Source organism: Kogia breviceps, chromosome 7 (genome assembly GCF_026419965.1).
Source record: "Kogia breviceps isolate mKogBre1 chromosome 7, mKogBre1 haplotype 1, whole genome shotgun sequence".
NCBI lineage: Eukaryota > Metazoa > Chordata > Mammalia > Artiodactyla > Physeteridae > Kogia > Kogia breviceps.
Genome location: NC_081316.1, coordinates 61,892,485 through 61,912,022, shown reverse-complemented (window position 1 = coordinate 61,912,022; position 19,538 = coordinate 61,892,485). Strand labels below are relative to the sequence as shown.

The following is a 19,538-nucleotide window of genomic DNA, read 5'->3' as shown; positions in this document are numbered from 1 at the left end:
TTAAATGATGATGATCACAGCTGCCACCTACTGAGCGCCAGGCATTGTGCTAAATGCTTTACAAGGAATGTTTTCAAGGAATGTGTCATTGAATCTTCCCAACTCTACGAAGCAGCCACTGTCGCCACCATCACCCCCATTTCTTAGAGAAGGAACCAGAGGTTCCAAGTGGTAAAGTAACTTGGTCAAGGTCACACAGTCAGTGAGGAAGGTGACTCAGAATTTGAACTCAGTTCTTTCTGAAAAATAAAAGGTTCTCTGATCCCGAAGAGACTTTTAGAAACTACTTCTTGAGTGGGAAACATGAATCTACGAGTGTTGCTGAAATGCTACCCTTCTGTGCTCTTCCAGTGCCCTGGTGACCTCCACCACTGCACTCATCTCCCCGTATTGTAATTCTCATTTTCTCTGTTTCACTCCCCACACAATGAGCTCTTGGAGAAGAGCTGCTGCCCGCCTACACCTCCCTATGTTGACTCTCCCCTATCATTCATTTGGCAAATATTTGCTGAGTCGTAAATGTGGGCTAAACCTCCACTAATAGAGACCATCGTATTTAAATGAGATACATATTTCAAAAATGAGTAGGGCCCACAAAATTCTTATCAAAGTCTCAGTTTATGAGACCAGCTTCTGTGCAAAGCCCTCGCTGTTATTTTCAAATGCAGCATTACGGCAGCCTGCAGCAGGGCATATGGCTGCTCTACGGTAACAGAGACTCTTCCACGGTTTCGGTTTCTTAGGCACAGATGACAAGTTTTAGAAAAGTTGTAGTAAGAGGAAAAAGTATGTTGTGAGGACAGAAAAGTAAATTTGGGGGTAGATTAGAAATTAGATTAGAAATACATCAATAGATGGTTTCTGAGATTCTCTGGTTTGGGCTAGTTTGGAGACATTTAGATTTTCCAAGCACTTCTTATCTCACTTAATTGTATATTACACACACATTGGTTGACTTATAAAATGTTCATGTTTCCTGTATTTACTATTCCCATTGGGAGACCCTTGTTATCACAGGAGCAAAAACAAAACCCAAAAACCCATGAGGAAAATAGAGAGGATTTTTCCTTTATTTCCTTCGAAATTTCAATAAAACCCTCCTACACCCTAAACTCTAGCTTTTGGGAAATTATATTTTCCCCCCCGAGATTTCCTTTCTCCTTGAACTTCTGAAGGCCTCCTCTCTCTCCTTACATGGTGGAAGTGAAGAGGGGCAGATGAAAGTGTCAGGCGCCCGCAGGGCAGGAGGGGCAGCAATGCCACAACCGGCAGGCAGTGGCCTCTGGTGCCACAGGGCGGGAGGGAGAAGGAAACAGCCAGAAAAAAGGCAGAACGGAGATTAAAAAGAAAGACGAAGAAAAAGGAAGGAAGGGAAGAAGCAGAGAAAAAAAAGAAAAAAGGGGCCAGGTCTCTGGGGGCACTAAATGAATATTGCAGAGCAGTTCTTGTGCTTGTGACCCTTGAACAGGAAGCCCTCTGGTGCTGAGATGCCGCATGGTGTGAGGATCACCGGCTTCTGCTAACATTTCCACATACGTCCTATGCTGCCAACTTGAGAATGAGGGCCACACCATTTCCTATTGCCTCCCTCCTCAGCACCCACACTGCTGGTGGGTCAACTGACCTTGGCGAGGGGCAAGTGGAGAAAAAAAAAATCCAGCTAGAAGCCTGAAGGCAGGGTTCCTTCCCTGAGTCTGTCACTCTCTAGCCGTGAGACCTTGGGCACATCCCTTCCTATGTCTGAGATGCAACGTAGTCACGTCAAACCAGGATAATAAGCTCTGGCAACCTCTCAGGATTGCTGAGTTTCCTGGGTCGTGAAGAGTAAATCAGTAATTCAACGAAAGAAGTCTTGGAGTCCTTCACCCTCTGCAGACGGTTGCTATGGCACAGGAAGGAATGAAGTCCTCTGCCATCAATTGCGGTGCTGACTAGTGGTGGCTTCCTATTCGTGTTGTGACCTTAACAGATGCCAGGGAGCGGTGGGACTTTGGGTGACCATCTCCCTCTCTGCTGTCAGTGTCCTCCTCATCAATCGTGGGGGGCGGATGGGGCAGCCTCTGGGGCTAACCTTCCTGACAGTCAGTCACCTCTTGGCCTTTCTATGCCACAGGCCCATCTCCCCTGGTGGCTGGCCTGCTGGAACTTTCACAGGAAGTGACAGGCGGGCACGAGAGTTCTATCGTAGGTGGTGACTCAGCTGGCCTTCTCATCTTTACAAAAGAAGACACTGGGGTCAGGTTAGGTGATTTACCCAACGTCATACTGCTAGTGAAGTAGCAGAGTTGGGACTCTGGTCTCTTCTCTTTCTCCCAAACCAGGCACTAGTCCACAGTCTACATCTCTTTCCCTATTAGTGCTTTGGACATCCTGGATCCCCCAGTCCTGTCCCCCAACCACAGAAGGCAGAAAATGACTAATTTCTTATCCTAAGTGCATAGCACATTGCCTTGTGCACAGTGAGCATATTTGTTGAATGAATGAAAAAATGAATGAATTATGTGAGGATCCCAAATCGAACAGCTCCATCAGTTGGGTGGGGCTCATCGAGGGCTGTGAGGCAATGATGAAACCCCACCGCCACCACGGGAAGAGCTCGTTCCTCTCCTTAGAAAGGAGGTACAGGGGACAAGTCTGCTCTGTTCCTTCAGTGTCTGTCACATGGCTGGCAGGCTCTGTGCTAGGCACGGGATAGACAAGAAGAAATTAGAGTCATGTCTCCAAAGGATTTGGTGTGGTGGCTCAGAGAGAGATAACCGTGTGCTGGGAAAGAAGGAAGCAGAGGGGGCTGTGGAAGTCCAAAGGTGGGAACCCAACGTGGGCTGAGGGCTGGAATATTTCCTGGAAGATGGAATGTTTAAACTGAGACTAGAAGGAGGACAAGAGTAAGCCAAAAGCAGAGCAGAGCTGGGGGCAGGTTTGGGAAATTTGTGGACTAGCAAACTCTTTGCATCAGAGTTGTTTGCATGGTTCCTTAACCTGATGGTCCCATGGACAGTATCTAACAAGCCCATCCAGCTCTTGGCAGGCTTAACTCCTCCCCCGGTTCGACAGCCCACGAGCTGGCCTCATCTCACAGCTGCCTGCAGCCTGGCCACAGAAATGTTTTGCAGCCGGCTGTGAGCACAGCATCTGGGGAGGCCCCGGGGGGTGGTGGGTGGAATGTGCCTCCCTGTCTGTACACATCTGGGAGAAGTTTTTGTCATTTGCTAGAATAAATTCTGTGCCTTCTTTGAAAAGGCTTGCAAAATCTTTATCTCCTCGGAACCCAGGATATTTAAAGGTCAATTTCGCTCTTGTCTCTTATCACAAGAAATGTGGTTTAGAGATAGTCTGAAGTGCGGCCAAATTCTTTGGCTTTATGTGAACTCTCCATGCCAACAGTGGGAGATGGGGAGGAGAAGGGAGGACAGAGAGCTCTGTTCTTGGTTTTACTGAAATTTCTCCTTCCAGGTTGCATCTATCAGTTATCTGAATTGCAATCCATGATTGTTTTTTTATGGGACCAACAGTGCCTAAAGAGATTAACACACCTTGAAGCTGCTTAAAGATCCTTTATCAGAAGGGGTCTGGTTGCTTAAATTCCAGTGGGCTTTTTCTCTTGGCTTCTTCTTTTTAAACACAGGTTCCATCCTCATCCTGGCTTTCCCACTGATCCACTGGATGACTTTGGGAAAATCACATCAGCTCAGTGAGCCTCAGTTTCCCTGCCTGTAAACATCTGCCCTGCAAGTGTGTTGTGAGGGGCTAGAGATTATGGACACAGAGTGTCCAGTGCAGGGCCTGCCCCTTAGAGATGCTCTCTAAACGATGGCTGTTGTCTTCCTTTATGTACCTTTGAATTTTTTTCCTTCTAGCAATAAGCATGTAATAGTTTGGAATACAAAATTTAACTAAGACATGAAAAAGGTCAAAATACATTATATGGAGAAACAGTATAATCATAAGTACAAAAAGTAGAGGATAAAATTATATACAGAACATAATTCCAAATTTTAAAAATAATCATTTATATATGAATATATATTTATTTTATAATAAACATCATGTTTCTGTGATTACAGGTGGAAAGGAGCAGGAGAAAGAACCGACATTTGCAAGGGATGAACTGAGGCTTAAGAGAAATTGAATAACTCGCTGAAGGTCATGCAGCCAGCAAATGGGGGAGCAAGGATTTGAATCCAGACAATCTAGGTACAGGTCCTATACTTTAAATCACTGTGGTATGTTGCTTCTCAGGTGCTTTAGATACATCACCTGTAATCCTCATAGCAACCCTGCAAGGTAGGCCTTACTACTCTTATTTTACAGTCACACAGCATCTTTGGGCCACAGTTTCTCCATCTCTGAAATGGGCATGAATGCCCCCATCAGTGGGTCAGTGTGCAACACATGAGAAGGTGCACGTGACAGCACTTCACAGAGGGCTTCCTAAAGGGCACTACATGCAAAGGGAACATCTTCTTCCTCAAATGGGCCACACAGAGGAATTCGCATTTTGTGGTGAGTCTGGGCCTCTGCTCGCCAGCCTGCCTTGCTGGCCCCCCTCAGAAACCAGGGCTCGGGGTGAATCTGGAGGCAGGCTAGGTTGACTGGGCAGCCCTGACAGAGGATTAGGAGACTGGGAGTAACTAAGTCATATCCAGGATCTATTCCCCGCTTTAAAAATGTAGACAACGAGCCCAAGTGAAGACAGAAACAAACCAATGAAGCTAAACCCAACTCAGCCATATTGTGTAACTTTTTTTTTTTTTGGTCTCAGTTTAAAAACACTGCAACAACATTCTTAATGAAGCTTGAAATTCCAGTTTAATTTGTAAAGGATTGCTTTAAGCCTAGCAAATTGGAAAAGAAGAGAAACTGGAAGTTCTCAGATAACTTGAAGAGCCACGGTCAGGGTTACAATAGTGCTGTGAGTCCGAAGGCTGGGCACACTGAAAAGCTCTCATGTGGCCAGACCTCACAGACTATGCAGTTTCTGTCACCTGCCAGCTGTGTGACCTCCAAAATATTTCCCCTTACTAAGACCTAGCTTCCTCATCATAAGAAAAGAGTAAGGGGATAAGAATACCACACACCTCTCAGTGTTGTTGGATGGGTACACAGTTGCTTTGCAAATGGTAAAATGACATATAAATTATCACTGTCATCCTCTGGTCTGCTCTGTGGTACTGTTGTAGCCTATTTAAATTCGAGTAAGTACTCACACTACGTATCTAGGAGGAGGATAAAGCACTAGGAGGAGGTGGTCCATAAGATCACACAGAATATGGCCCAAGACTCTTGGGTCCTAGTCCAGCTGTGTTAATTACTTTCTGTGTGACTTCGATGTATATGACGTCACATCCCCTCTCTGGGCCCCAGTTTCCCGGTCTGTAATGTGCAGGGGAGTAGAAGGAGGGAGCTGTAGTCTGTGTTCTCTGTCTCCTCCAGGCCTGTTACTCACATTAACCTCTGCTAATCCCTTCTCCAAGCCCCTGAGTCACATCGGCCAAAAACAATCTCTCAGCGAGACACTAACATTTTTTTCCCTCCACTCTGACTTATTTATCTGGGATTATGCTGTGTCCCACATCATAGCCGAAATAAAGGCATCTGTTTCATTCTACCTCCATTAGATGTGGTTGTTTGGATAACAATTTCTTCCAAATAACTGTGAGCTTCCTGAGGGAGGTAGACAGGGTCACGTTCATCGGTCTTGATATCCTCTTAGAAAGGAGTGTGGAACCTGGCAGACAGCAGGAGCCTAGCAAATGTGTGCTTGACTGAACTGCAAACATCCAAGTGCTAAATCTGGCTCACCCCCGTGCTGCCGTGCACAGCCTGCCCTGCTTCTCCCTCCACTAAAACTGTCCCTGTTTAGCCAAGACCCAGAGGGGCCAGTGAGGATAATCTTGCCCCCTCCAGCACTTGGGGACAGTCTAACCCTTACGGTTGTTTCATCTGTGCCACCCTGCAAAGTGGGGACCCTCTGCCCCTTCCTCTTGGCTCCCCCAATGGGTAGAGAGCCCACCAAACTGAGAGGGTCCTGAGGTGAGACATTCCCTCATTTCTCAGTGGAGAACCCAAGGCCAAGCTCCCTCAACAGTCTGGTCTCCCCAGCTAGCTGTCTTGCCCACCATGACAATCCATGGGACATCCTCCTGGCTGGACTGGAAGCCCCATGGGACAGGGGCTACATCGCAGTTCCCAGGAGGGTACCCAGGCATTTGATAATATCAGTTGAATGAGTGGATGCTCCTTTATTACAGCAATTATCCCCCTGCATTGCAACTGGTGCTGTTTCTCTCTCCAGGCTGTGAACTTCACAAAGGCAGGGGCTGTGTCTTATTTGTCTCTGAAGCCCCAAGACCCAGGATAGGGCCCAATGCAGAGTAGACATTCAGCTAATGTTTGCTGAGTGAGTGAATGAACTCAAGTTACAGTAGTACTATTGTATGGCATTCGTAAAAAGTAGGTAAAAGCTCATTCCAGCCCATAACATGCTCCATAAACGGAACAGGTATATTCTCCTACACTTGCGGATTTTCTGTTCTTTGCCACTTCGTGTTGGTTCATCTCCATGGCGGCTGGAGAAGGCTCTGTTCCCCTGGGGTCGGGAGCAGCCCTGTTTCCTATGATGAGAAGCTCTTTCTCCCACCAAAGCTGTGGAGCTTTTGGCTCCTGTGTGCCCACGCTCCCTGTCAGCACTGGGGGGGCTGCCTCTGAAGGATGGTGAACAGAGGGTACACTGGCACTGTGTTTCATGTGAGGCCGTAAATGAACCCTGTTTTATAACTTATTCTGGTATGTGTGTTACGGGGGAGTGCACCCTCTCCCCACATTTCTCAGGGACATTCAGTTCTTTTGCTGCCCGGATAGCCAACAGCTTTGGCCAAGACCCTGGATTCCTGAGAAGGGAATGACTTCATGGTACGGCTCCTCTCCCTTTCTTTTCTAACTATGGGAATGTCATTGCTTGTCATGGAATTGTGTCTACACAGGCAAAGTGAAGCAGGGGAGTTAGGCAGATAATTTAGGCTGACATCTCTTCCCTATGAAGAGCCAGTACGATTGTACTTTATCTTGCCTGAAGACAGGGCTACTTGGTGCCCTTCCCTGCTTTGCCCTAGATGTTCTCTCCCTCCTTTCCAAGAAATGCCTGCCTGCTCAAGCTTCACCTTCTTGATGAATGTTTTCCTACTCTCACAACAGCCAATACAGAAGTCTGCAACTGCCCTTATCACTGTCCGTTAGCCCTTAACTTTGGTCTTCCTCCCTCATTTGAGCTCCTGGAGTGTGGCGACCGGACTTACTCATCTCTGTGCCTGGCCTAGGGCCTGGCTCCGTAACAGCACAGAATGAATGAGCTCCACAAATCTCAGACTAAGGGATTAAGGGACATTTCAGCCCTGTGAGATCTCAAGAGGAGAGCACGGACCCACTGCCTCTGCCTGGCTACCATGACCCAACCCCACGAGCTCCTTGTCGATAATTACCCCACGAGGCCCAGGACTGGGTGCATCAGGCCCGACCACCTCCCGGATTCACGCAGCAGACCGAAGGACTGAAAGCTGGCTCAGACAAACACCAGTGGCCTGAAACAGCTCAAGGTTGCCAGAGCCAACTCAAGGCAAACGAACCACAGTAATCACAACAGCACACACTTGGCCTTTTAATTCTTCTGGTGCTTTGAGATTGTAGAATCAACGCTAAGTAGAAGGTTCCCGAAGGCTGGGATGCTGAGTTTCTGGCCTGTTGATTTCCTACTCTGTGCAGTATATCAGAAAGTCCCTTGGTATAAATATGAGGAAGCTGCATAAACACATCTGCACTAGGCCAACTGTTAGGCCATTATTATAAAGGAAGGATTAACTGTCTTGATCTTTTTTTTTTTTTTTTTTTCATATCTCCACCTTTTTCTTCTCCTAGTAAGCCCTTGAGATTGGTAGAGTCAGGAGGAATCAACCCATCTTCCAAGGGGAAAAGCAAAGCACATTGTGTTTGTATTTATACAAGTTCCACACGACAAAAAGACAAAGGCTAATTCTAGGACTAATATAAAGACTGCAAGGGCTGTTATGATCCAATGGCCTCATTTGATAAATAGGGAGTGTGAGGCCCACTGACATCGAGTAGCTTGCTTAAGGACACACAGAGCACCAAAGACAGAATTGGGATTAGAACCCTGGACTCTTCACTCTCAGCTAATAAAAGTTTCATGAGACTAGGCCTCCCTTCCTTAGGGTTTTGACCGCCTAGCACTTGAAAAAAACCCAACAGCAAAGACAAATTCTACTACAAAACCCACAGGGACAGAAGGTGTGAAGGCAAAGGTGGCCCCCAGCATGCTTGGTCAGGGTTACCACCAGAATCAGGGGAGAAGGGACCTTGACAAAGGTAACTCAACCTCCCTCCCCTGGAGAAGCATCCTTTCTGGCACTTTCTGCGGTACAGAGTTGGGTGGCCTCTTCTTGTCCACTTGCAATGGCGGTATTTCGTAACATTGCCAGGCAACTCATTCCATTAATGAATTATTAGAAAATTCCTTCTTCCATATGCCTTCTCTGTACTTGCTCTCAGGAGTAACTAATTTTGTTTGCACCAGCTAATTTTAATGAATTCAAATGGAAAAACCAGTGATATGCACTCATTCCTTAGATGACATGTGCCGTTTTATGCCTACCCTGCAGGCCCCCTTGACTGGACAGCTGGTGTGTTGGTGGCCTGTTATCTCAGTAATGCCCATCCTCCACTCTGTGCTTCCCACAGCCCTGGAGATGCACAGCACCCATGGGTGCCAGAGCCCTACCTCCATCGTTGTCTTTGCTGTCACCACAGGCGGTTTCCATGGATGTGTCACAGCCAGCTCCTCTCCAGCCCAGCTGGCAGACGCAGTGCCACCCATTCAGGTCCAATGTACATCTGCCGTTGCCACTGCACAAGCCAGGGCAACCCTCTGCAAGGCAAAGCACACGGAATCAAGGTATGGTCATCCACAGCCAACTGGTCACATACACGCACACTCTGCCTGTCAACTTACAAAAGGCTTTCACATTCATCAGCACGTTGATGCCCTCAGCACCCGGGGAGACCTGTCATTAGAACTGCCACTTCACCTCTGAGGCAACTGAGACTCAGAGGTGGAAGGCCTTACTAAGGATGCTCAGTCAGGACGTGGCAGGCATAGGTCTGAAACCCACACCTTCTGTATCTGAAACCCCCTCTTTCAAAAGTGATCAGGATTCTAGAGCAGGAGACAGTGGATTGTGGGCTTGTTCAAATTTGATCAGTGGAGCTTTTTGGCTGACCCTTGCTCCTTGCTCACTCTTGCCTGTTTTTCCTGTCTCCGGTGGCTGTGTGGAACAAAGGAATTATCTCTCTATTTACTCCTCTTGTCCCCTCAGCACTTCTGGGTCTCATTGTAAAAGGCTGTACTTTTTTTCAGGCCTTGTTACTAGGTTCATTGTACTGAACCTTTTAGGCTTCTCATTTATTTTGTCCTATTTTCTCCTGAGCAACTGTCTTTGCTTTCAGGAAGAGTCCTGGAGTCTTTTTTTCCCCCATCTTATCTACAGCCAGTAAAGGGAACCCGGATGACTGCCACGAGAGAGACTAAGTAGGGCTGTCTGTGATTGCCTGTGCAGGTTTGGGCAGGCTTCCTTTCCCTAATTTTCTTCATCTGTACATCTGTCTGCCTGTCTGTCATTTATTAAGCACCTTCTCTGGGCTAGCACTGGAGGTACAGAGATGAGTAAGACCTAGTTCTTATTCTTGAGGAGCATGTAGCCTATCAAAGGAGACAGGGTTTGTATAAGCAAAATGTTTCACTGCTAAGTACCCTGAGGGAGATGTACAAAATATGGTGGGAACCAAATACAGGAGTGGCCATCTGTCTGAGAGGGCTGTGGGTGATTTAATCAAGGAGGGTCAGGCAATATTTAGACTCTGCATTAGTTCTGCTTTGACTAAATCATAAGGTGGGGAGTTATTATTCAAGTAGATTTGCAGGTTTTTGTTCACTACCTTCTCAAACCCCTCTCTCTCTGAGTCTGTAGCTTAGAAATCCAGGCCTGAGAATCTGTGAAGTTACACGGTTTACTCCAGCTTCTGTGTTGCTGCTTGGTTCTCATTCAAGTCCTCCTTTTAACAGATCTGCCAATTCTTTTCTCAGAGGGGCTATCAAAATATTACCTCCCTGGGATGTCTTCTCTGGCCCTGCTCAGTCTCAGGGAAAGGTATGGATGTGAAAGCACTCTGCCATCTATAAAGCTTGTTTTATTATTAAGAGCAGCAAATACAGCTACAAGCTAAATTTTCTATCATGAAATAACTGAAAACTGACCCACTATTCTTAAATGGGACAAATGTGGATGTGGCTGTCTGATAGAAGACCTAGGCCAAGGTAGGTACTCACTAAACGGCCGATCAAATAGAATCTAAAGATGTAGTGTTTCAAGGCCCTTTGATAGTTGACTGTTCTTACAAAGTAAAAGAAAAGAACATGTTCATTTATACTTGAGATGTTTAATACAGATGTTCAATACCAATCAGTCAATCTGGCCACTGTGTTCCATTCAAAGGGAGAAACATTTACGGAGTGTGTACTCTGAGCCTAGAAGGGATTCCTGTGGAAGTTTTGAAGTTTTGAAGCAAATGTAGATTACGGGGTCACAGCAGAAGCCTGCTGGGAAAGGTGGGAAGCCAGCAGCATGGCCACCCCAAAAGTGATCGAGAAAGCAGTTGAAAAGCACAGGTGACCGCCCAGGCATTCTGACTCCATAGTTAACATCAGCCACCCCTCCTGATCTAAGCAAATACACACTCCCTCTTCTTCCAATTAGTCCCATTGAAAGTTTTGTCCATCCAGCTGAGACTTTAAATTAAGCCTCATATGTATTTGAGATCAGTTTTGGAGGAAGAAGAGTCCAATCGTTAAGAATGGTAGTAGACTGCTTTCTCTTGCTCCAAGATGTAGCCTCTTGTAAGATGCAAATAACATCTCTTATCTAAGAGCACAAGCTTGGGAGCCACGTCAAAGGCTGGCTCTGTCGCACAGTGGCTTTAGGACACCCAGGCACCTTATTTAATTTCTCTGAGCCTCAGTCTACTTATAAAATGTGGTTGTTGGGAGGACTAAATAAGATAATGTATGCATGATGTACAAAGCCTGACATACAGCCTGAACACAGTATCTGAACCTTCCACTCACCTTGACCTTCTCTCTAGTTTAGTAGAGGGACTATAATATCATAAGTTGTATCCCTAACCTCAGGTAGGGGTCATAGAAAGGCAAAATAGAAAACTGAGGCAGTTATCTAGATCAGAGTTGGCAAGCTTTTTCGGTAAAGGTCCAGATAACAAATATTTTAGGCTTGTGAGCCATATGGTCTCTGTTGCAGTTACCCAACTCTGCCATTGTGGCTTGAAAGGAGCTACGTACAATTTATAAATCAATGGGCATGGCCGTGTTCCAATAAAACTTTATTTACAAAAACAGGTGATGAGCCAGATTTGATCTGTGTGCTGTAGTTTGCCAAACCCTGGTTTAGATGCTTCAGGACAGTGATGACAATGCCAGTTGCCATATACTGAAGGTCTCCTATGGCTTGCCACTGTGCTAGACATTCTACATATATTATTTCCGAACTAAGTAACTTTTGGTTATATTTTCCAGATCCTTATTTACTAGGGCAGTGCCAATCTCACACCATTTAATCCTAAATTTTTAATAAAAAACATGTGTTATAATACAGTATGGACTTTGTACCTAGATAGACCTCAGTTTAAATCCCAGCACCACCATTTTACTTACTACCTGTGTGATGACTGGCAAATTATTTAACTCTCTAAGCCTCAGTTTTTCTCATCTGTAAAATGGAGGTAATATGTAATTCAAAGAGTTGTTAAGAAGATTAATGGGATAATGTATATCAATTATTTAGCACAGTGGGTAACACTGGTAGGCATTTAATAAATGACAGCTGCTATTATTATTATTGGGTTTATTTGTTTTCACATTGTATAACTTCATTAAGAAACTCACAAACCAGAAAATAACCCTTTGCCAGTCCAAACTGTGTCAATGTTTGGGTCAAAAGCTGTGGTCCTGGGCTTCCCTGGTGGCGCAGTGGTTGAGAGTCCGCCTGCCGATGCAGGGGACACGGGTTCGTGCCCCGATCCGGGAAGATCCCACATGCCACGGAGCAGCTGGGCCCGTGAGCCATGGCCGCTGAGCCTGCGCGTCCGGAGCCTGTGCTCCGCATCAGAGAGGCCCGCGTACCACAAAAAAAAAAAAAAAAAAAAAAAGCTGTGGTCCTCATAAATACAAACGTTGCCAGAGGGAGCTGAGACAAACCCAATGACGTGGTCATGGGGCCAACACGCAGCTCAGCAGGAAGCAGCGAGATGGGTTCAGGGTCACGAATCTCACACCAGGCCCACCGTTTCATGCTTGCCTAGCACTCTTTCCCCCTGAGAGCAACTGTCCCGAGCATACTCAAATTATTAATTTTGCAATAGTTTACTGCCTTACTCCCTCCATTAGAATGTAAACTTGCCATAAAGTTGCCATACTTGCCATAAAGGCAACTTTGGACCTAATCCAGTGCCTTGCATGTAGCCAGTACTCAGGATATATTTGTTGAAATGAATGAGTGAATGAGGTGGAGACCTAGGTCCTGCCTGACTAAGCTGTGGGATCTTGGGAAAGTGATTTTTCCTCTTTTGGCCTCAATTTCCTCATCTGTGAAATGAAGATTTGGATGAGATGCTCGGTTAGGTCCCTCCAGTACAGCCACCCAATAGAGAAGGTCAAAACAACTTCAAATTTGATGATTTTGTTCTTAATTTCAACAAACTTTACACCTACTGGACACCAGGCAGGTGTTAATTCTGCGGTATACAGAGCTGAGATATAGCCTCTGCCCTCAATATTTTTATATTCTATTTATCGATACCCTTTGTTCCAGGGCAATTTAAAATGGATCTTATAATCTCAAACAATACTTCTCAAAGTGAATTCTTTGAACTACTAGTTCTGTGAGGTCCTCAAATACAAACTTCTGTAAGTCTGGAAAACAATATATCCTATATTCTTACCCTAGAAAGTCACACTAAATATTAATACACTAAAGGCTCTGGGAAGTCTTATAATAAAGAAACCTGCTTATTTGAGTATCAGAACGCTTTCCTCAGAAGTACTCCTCCCCTACCCACAACCATTTACAATAATGCAGAATATTCCATTCCACAAAACCCTCTGTGGGAAGCTCCTCTTAGCATACATTCTGTGCTGCTCTTAAACTGCCAGGAGGAGCCCGTGTTCTTGGGCAGGGTAAGCTCTACATGTGAAATCACAGGAGCACTCTCTCCACAGTTTCTTCAAATGGACCAGGTTCTATCCCGAGGGTCTGCACTGTCCTACCAGTTTCAGGGTTTCAGAGAGAACTGCAGTACCTGTGGCTTGAATGAGGTTTGCTCTCAAGCAGGAATTTGCATCTGGGATCATCACACCCCCATTAGCCAGTATGAGGAAGCCTCCTCTGGGGGACTTGCTGACTGACATAAAGCAATATGCCCATCTTTACCCATTGCTAAAGCTCATTAATTCCACAACCCTGAAATTCATCAATAATTCAGAGAGCCCAAGTGACATTAACAATCCCCTCTGGAACGACTTACACTAGGCATTTGCCAGAGCCAAAATAATGTAATTTTAAGGTTTAGAGAAGGGCTAATAAGCTTTTGAAAAGAAACGATGCCCTTTAAATGACAGGGGACCGCTTTATCTTCAACCTCCTGCTTAAGCCTGGGAAGAAGCCTCCCTTGAAGCTAGAAGAATTTCAGAATCCTTGAAGGTATTTGTTTCTTACTAACGTGGTAAAGCAGCTATGCAACACACCTAACACAACAAATGTCCCATTTATGTTTCTCTTTCTGGTTTTCTTGTACTTTTTCATCCTTAAAGTTACTTCCCTAGACAAGGTCACCATTTTTTCCCTCCTAGATGACAGCAACAGTCTCCTAGTTGGTCTCTTTGCCCCCAGATGTTCCTTTTCAACTCTTTTCCACAATATGGCCAGATGGATCCTTCCAGATCACAAATGTCATCAAGTCATTATCCTGCTTTTAAAAGCCTTCAGTGGCCTCTCATATGCTTATGTTATGGCCCACGGTCTTGGTCTATTATGAGGCCTTGCCTAAGTTGGGGAGAGCTCTTCTTGCTAAGTGGCCGTGGGACTTTCTCTATCACAGTCGTCATCATACTTTGTCGGAATTATTTGTTTTAGTGTCTTCTCTGCTAGGCTGGGACCACTTCCGTTGTGTGGCATCCACATTTCCTGGCACATAGGAGGAGTTCAACATACTTGTTGAGTGACTGTTGTTTCCTCAGTGTCTTCCAATGCAAGTGGAAATCAAAGAACAAAAGCTGGTTTGGTTCTGAACTGCAAAATACTCTACTCTGAAAAGTCTGGGGTTTGCATTATATCAGTCTCTGAATTCTTTTTGGGGGGAGTTACTAGTACCCATTATACCAGAAAGCCAGCCAGATGGGGGCTTGGTCCAGACCTAGATTTTGGCAAGAAACATTTGTCTTTTAAAGCAAGTTATGATTCACTGACCTAATCCAGCTCAAGGTTTGGTGATATATTTTCTGAACTAAAGATCAGAATGGGTGGTTTGAGAGAATACGGGTCACTTCCTGGTGAGGTTGCCAGTTTGGAAGACAGTTTGGAGGAAGAATTTTGGAAATTAACGGGACATTCTTGGTGACTTACCATGACAGATGAAAGAATACTGGAAATACGGATTAGGCCAGGAAATACAAAATCCTGGTTCTGCCACTTACTAGGAGTGTGATCCAGAATGGGCCACTCAGCTTCTTCAACTTTAATTTCCTTTTCCAATCAAATGAGTATATCTATTCACTTGAAAAAATTCACAGGACTCCCTTAAGACTCATGGATATGGAAAAACTTCACAAAGTAGGAAAAAAAATCCACCAGCTATTAAACTTAATCCATATTGAGGATTCCTCTGATAATGAATATGTGTGAAATGCCTATTTTAAAGAGGCTCAGAGGTGCTACTCTTTCTTGCTGGAATAACTTTATTCTTGGTTGAAGGCCAGTATGTGAAATGCGAGGAAGCTTGCTTCTCAACACCATTGGATGGGCCCTAGTACCACGTTTGCTGTATTTGGCAAAGATATTCCAGTTGAAAAGCATTTAGTCATTTACATTTCCCTAAAATCCTTTCCCTCACTTTTTAAACAGCAGTTGCTATTTCTTATTAAAAGCCAATTTAACCTTCTTCTTTACAATTTCAAAAATCAGTCTGGCTAATGAAGTCCTTCTCCAAGTTAGGGGTGAGGCTAAGAATATGATGATAAAACTGCACAGCTAACATTTATTGAAAATCATTCCTGCCCACGTGCTAAGCACTTTACATTCATTACTTTAATCAATCCTCATGCCAATCCTACCAGGCACGTCCTGTTTTCCTCATTTTATAAAGACTCTGAAGGGAAGAGAGATTAAGAAACATGCCTAAAGTCATCCAGTTCATTAAGTATTGGAGTTTGGATTCAAACTCAGGCAGTCTGACTTCAGAGTATGTTTCCTTAACCAATGAGCACATATTTGGTGCCTGGTGCTGTGTGAGGGCTTGAGGATAAAAAGCTGAAGATGGCATGGTATTTCTCCTCCGGAAGCCTGGGGCCTTTCTGGAGTACACATATCTGATCATTCTGAGACTTATTCCTAGAGTGAGGAGGCCTCTTTGGAAAATTGGGTACCATCTACTTAATGTAAATGTTTAAAACAGAAGGAATTACTTGGCCTGTAGGAAACACTGTTCAAAGATAAAACTTACCAAAGCCAGGCCTTCTCTGAAAAGGAAAAAAAAAAATCCAAACAAACAGACCATTCACTTCCTGAGGTCAGGGGTCTGTTTTCCCCCATTTCTCCAGAGCCTGGCACAGTATCTAGCACACAGTACTAGTACTAGTGAGAATGGAGTTCTTAAGATTTCTTAGTTTGCTCTGGGGTCTCTTCCTGTCTCAGGCCACGCACCCTGGCTCCCAGCATCTTCATTCTGATGGACCAGGGGCCATAAGGCATGGGCAGGGTGACATGAGATGGGGTAGAAAGGGTGAGGGGGTGTATGTGTGTATGGGGAGAGAAGGACAAGAGCACAGTGGCAATGTCACAAAACAGACTAGACTGAGCACCTGGGCAGGGGAGAATGACACTGCAGGTATATCAACCATCTTGTGACCCAAACCCCGCCCTCTAGGGCAGTGGCTGCTGTGACAAAGCCTGGGATGTGGCAGCATCGAGACACCTTGCTTATGGGGTATATATACATGTCTAGATACGCATTTCTTCTGTCTGTTATGCTCATACACAAGCACACACACAAAGACAATAGGAAAATAGAGGAAGGAAGACCATACCTTTAACTACCCTATCCAGATAGTGCGCTTGGGAAATAAAAGACAGCACATTTAAGGTAGGATCGAAAAAGTGCAATACTGCCTGTCACATAACCATGCCAGGTGCCAAGGAGACAAAGGGGGCTGCACCCCACATTTGGGACAGACCTGCCAGGGTGGGGAAAATAAAACCAAAGACAGGACAACACGAGAGAGAAGGAGGGAGAGCAAGCACATTCTCTAGGAAGGGCCAAAAGGAACGTCAACTCACTCTGTCATCCAGGCGTTTGGAAACGTGATCATACAAATAAGACATATGGATAAGGAGAACAGCAGAAAAAGGAGGATGGGAAGCTGCAAAAGTGGCTACACTCCTGCTCCATCAGCTTTATGGAAAACTAGAACTTGCCCCTTTGTCTACCCAAAGCAGCATCCACCTTCCCTCCAGGGGGCGCAGCGGGACAAGAGTGAGGGCACCCTGCATGGGCAGAGGTGATCCCAGGAGGTTGGAATTCAGAAACGGGCAAAATGTGAGTCGCCCCTGATATACACTAGGGGAGTAGGTCGAGTCTTTGGTCAAATATACTGCTAGCTTATCTGTTTGCCATTCTTGTATTTTCCACAGACACATGTGCCCACATAGACTTGAATGCAGAATGCCTGGTGTTCTAAGTAAGATGCATCTCTCCTTTGCATCTTACACAGACATGTGAGATGCAGGTCAATGGATGTCGCTGTGAAAGACAAGAGAAAGAAAAAACCTGACTCCTTCTCAATGCTGATTAACTTAAAAGGTAGAATGATGTATGCTTTGTTTTCCAACACACACATCATTGTTATCATCACACATCATCATTGGGGGGTTACATCTAAGCACTGAATTATTTGGCAATCTAAGGTTTTGCTCATTTGTGAGGATGGGTGTCAAATGTGGCTCTGAACTAAACCTACTATGCATATACATGGGTGCCTGGCTGTGTGCTTGGGGCAGGGCAGACCTCTTCATTCCCAGCATAAATCAGTAACAGCATTTCACCTTCCCTATTGGGCTGTGGTCACAGCCATTGGAGGAGCTTCCCTAGCACCTCCTTCTCTATACCTCCTCCACATGTGTTCCCACAAAGGCTGGAGAGATGGTCATTTCCTGAAGGGCTGATGCTTTCAGCTGGGCTGGTCCCCACCCTTAGCTCGATTTCACACGTGAATCAAAAGTCCATAAGAGAGGGCTCAACTGCAATGGTGAGGCCTTATCTGGAAGCCCTAGGGTTCTATAAACTGTAAGAACATTCTTACTCTCTCCATAAAAGAAATATAAATTTTATGTTTTCAGTCCTCTGGTAGGACAGACACTGTGGCTGTTCATCAATATATATTTGCCTCCTAAGACTGGTGGATGAGAGGGTAGGTTCTTAGTTCAGGCATCCATGTGGTCTGTGCTTCAAGATGAAGTATGTTCCCGGAGGCTGCAGAGCCAAGTGGAAAATTGGGAAGAGGAGTTTTCAGTGGGTCTGCACGCTTCCCCTTCGTTCTTACAGATGCTGCACAGTCCATGAGCTAACAGGATGTAAGACGGGAAAGTGAAGGGGAGTGGTGTATTAAGCAGGACCGAACAGACCAAGCTGTGGGATGACAGACAGTGAAAAACAAGGTCAGCCCACATGAAAAACAACCTAGGAAACATCTCTGGTGAAGGCGAAGACTTTCTCGATTCTTGGTTCTTCTGCCACCTGTGTCTTAGGCAAGCTCATTCATCTAATTTTGCAAAGTGATCTAAAATTTCTTAGACGTCATCTCCCAGGATATGCCATCGGAGAACCACAACACACAGGATCTCCTGGCTCAGCTGGTGTTCTTAGCTTTCAGATCTGCAGAGGGTTGTGGAGGGTCATAATCATAGGTTTTGGTAATAACACTGAACCCAGCTACAGATGAGATGGAGTGAGCCTAGATTTCTCTCACAGGGTTGGCAAGGATGACTCGGCTGGATGAGACACCATCATTGGGATTCCAATGACCATCCCACTGCACAGCATCCACTTGGAGGGAGTTCTCTGACCAGAACAACGTCTCCAAACTTAACGGTGATATCATGGCTCTGGCGATGAGTAGAGATTATATCCACTACATAGGCTAATCTCCCCAAACCCAGGCCTCAGAGAGCTCCCTCTGTCTCTCTTCTATTGCTGTAAGAACTATTTAGAAATAAAGATCTCTATTAAATATGTTTTTAGTAGCTTTAAAAAATGCTTACTAATTTCTCAGACCACGGGAAGGAACACGAGCCAGTGGGAGTGACCAAGGCACACTCAGGTCGTAATCAATGTTGTGGGTTTCAGGAGACAACAGTGGATTCCACAAACCCCGGGATTCCTTCCCCACACAGTGACCTCAGGACACACTGTAAAAAAGCTGATAACAGCCAGTCAATACCAAGATCAAGAGCTTTCTGGGAATGGAAGAGAGCTTCCTTGCCTCTACTGAAAATCAAAGTGGCAACTGGGTCTCTGAAGTCCAATGCCATTTACTCATAAAAGGCATATGCAGAAGTCCACACTGCTGTTCCTTTCACTGTTTGAAAAGCTTGGCACATACGCCCTTTGACTCAAGTCACGTAAAATTTCCTCGTGATTTTAAAGCACTAACTTTAAGAAAAGATGACGCAAAGTCCCTAAGCTTGCGTTATGGATGGTGGATTCAGGGCTTCCCCAAATTCCTTCATCTTTCTCCTCCAGATTTCAGGATGAAGACGATGGAAGCAGAGTCATTTTCCTCTTGGACCACGCTTGTTTTTTTCAACATTGTACATGTTTCTCACGCTGCTTCTATATTCCTGTCACTATGCAAAAAAGTGGAGATAGTGGAGGCACACAGCTATTTATAAGACAAGCTCTGAGCCTTAGCACAAGGGTAGCCTGTGAGGTCTTAGATCTCTTTAGCTTTTCTATGACCTCCAACATGAAAGCTTCTTTCCTTCACTTGCCTGTACCAATAGAAGTTTCCAGAAATTTCTCTTAAGATAATCCCAAGAAGCTTCAGGGGCCCCCATCAAAGGTTGTGAAGAACATGGCAAGAAGCTTATTCTTCAGGAGCCTCAGTTGACTCTAATAGTTGTATCATTGGT

General features: G+C 45.3%; 1 protein-coding gene across 10 annotated transcripts in view; it reads right to left on the bottom strand.

Annotated features, from left to right (window-relative positions):
* The window catches only part of TENM4 (teneurin transmembrane protein 4), a 748,739-nt gene that overhangs the window by 102,616 nt on the left and 626,585 nt on the right, over positions 1-19,538 (bottom strand). For 8 of the 10 annotated variants that reach the window (XM_067038410.1, XM_067038412.1, XM_067038415.1 and 5 more), the window contains 2 exons: positions 16,439-16,465; positions 8,792-8,938 (listed from right to left, as the gene is read on the bottom strand). In XM_067038410.1, coding sequence (XP_066894511.1) covers positions 8,792-8,938; positions 16,439-16,465 — 174 coding nt within the window. The remainder of the gene's footprint in view (positions 1-8,791; positions 8,939-16,438; positions 16,466-19,538) is intronic. The other 2 variants (XM_067038413.1, XM_067038414.1) reach the window with 1 other exon arrangement.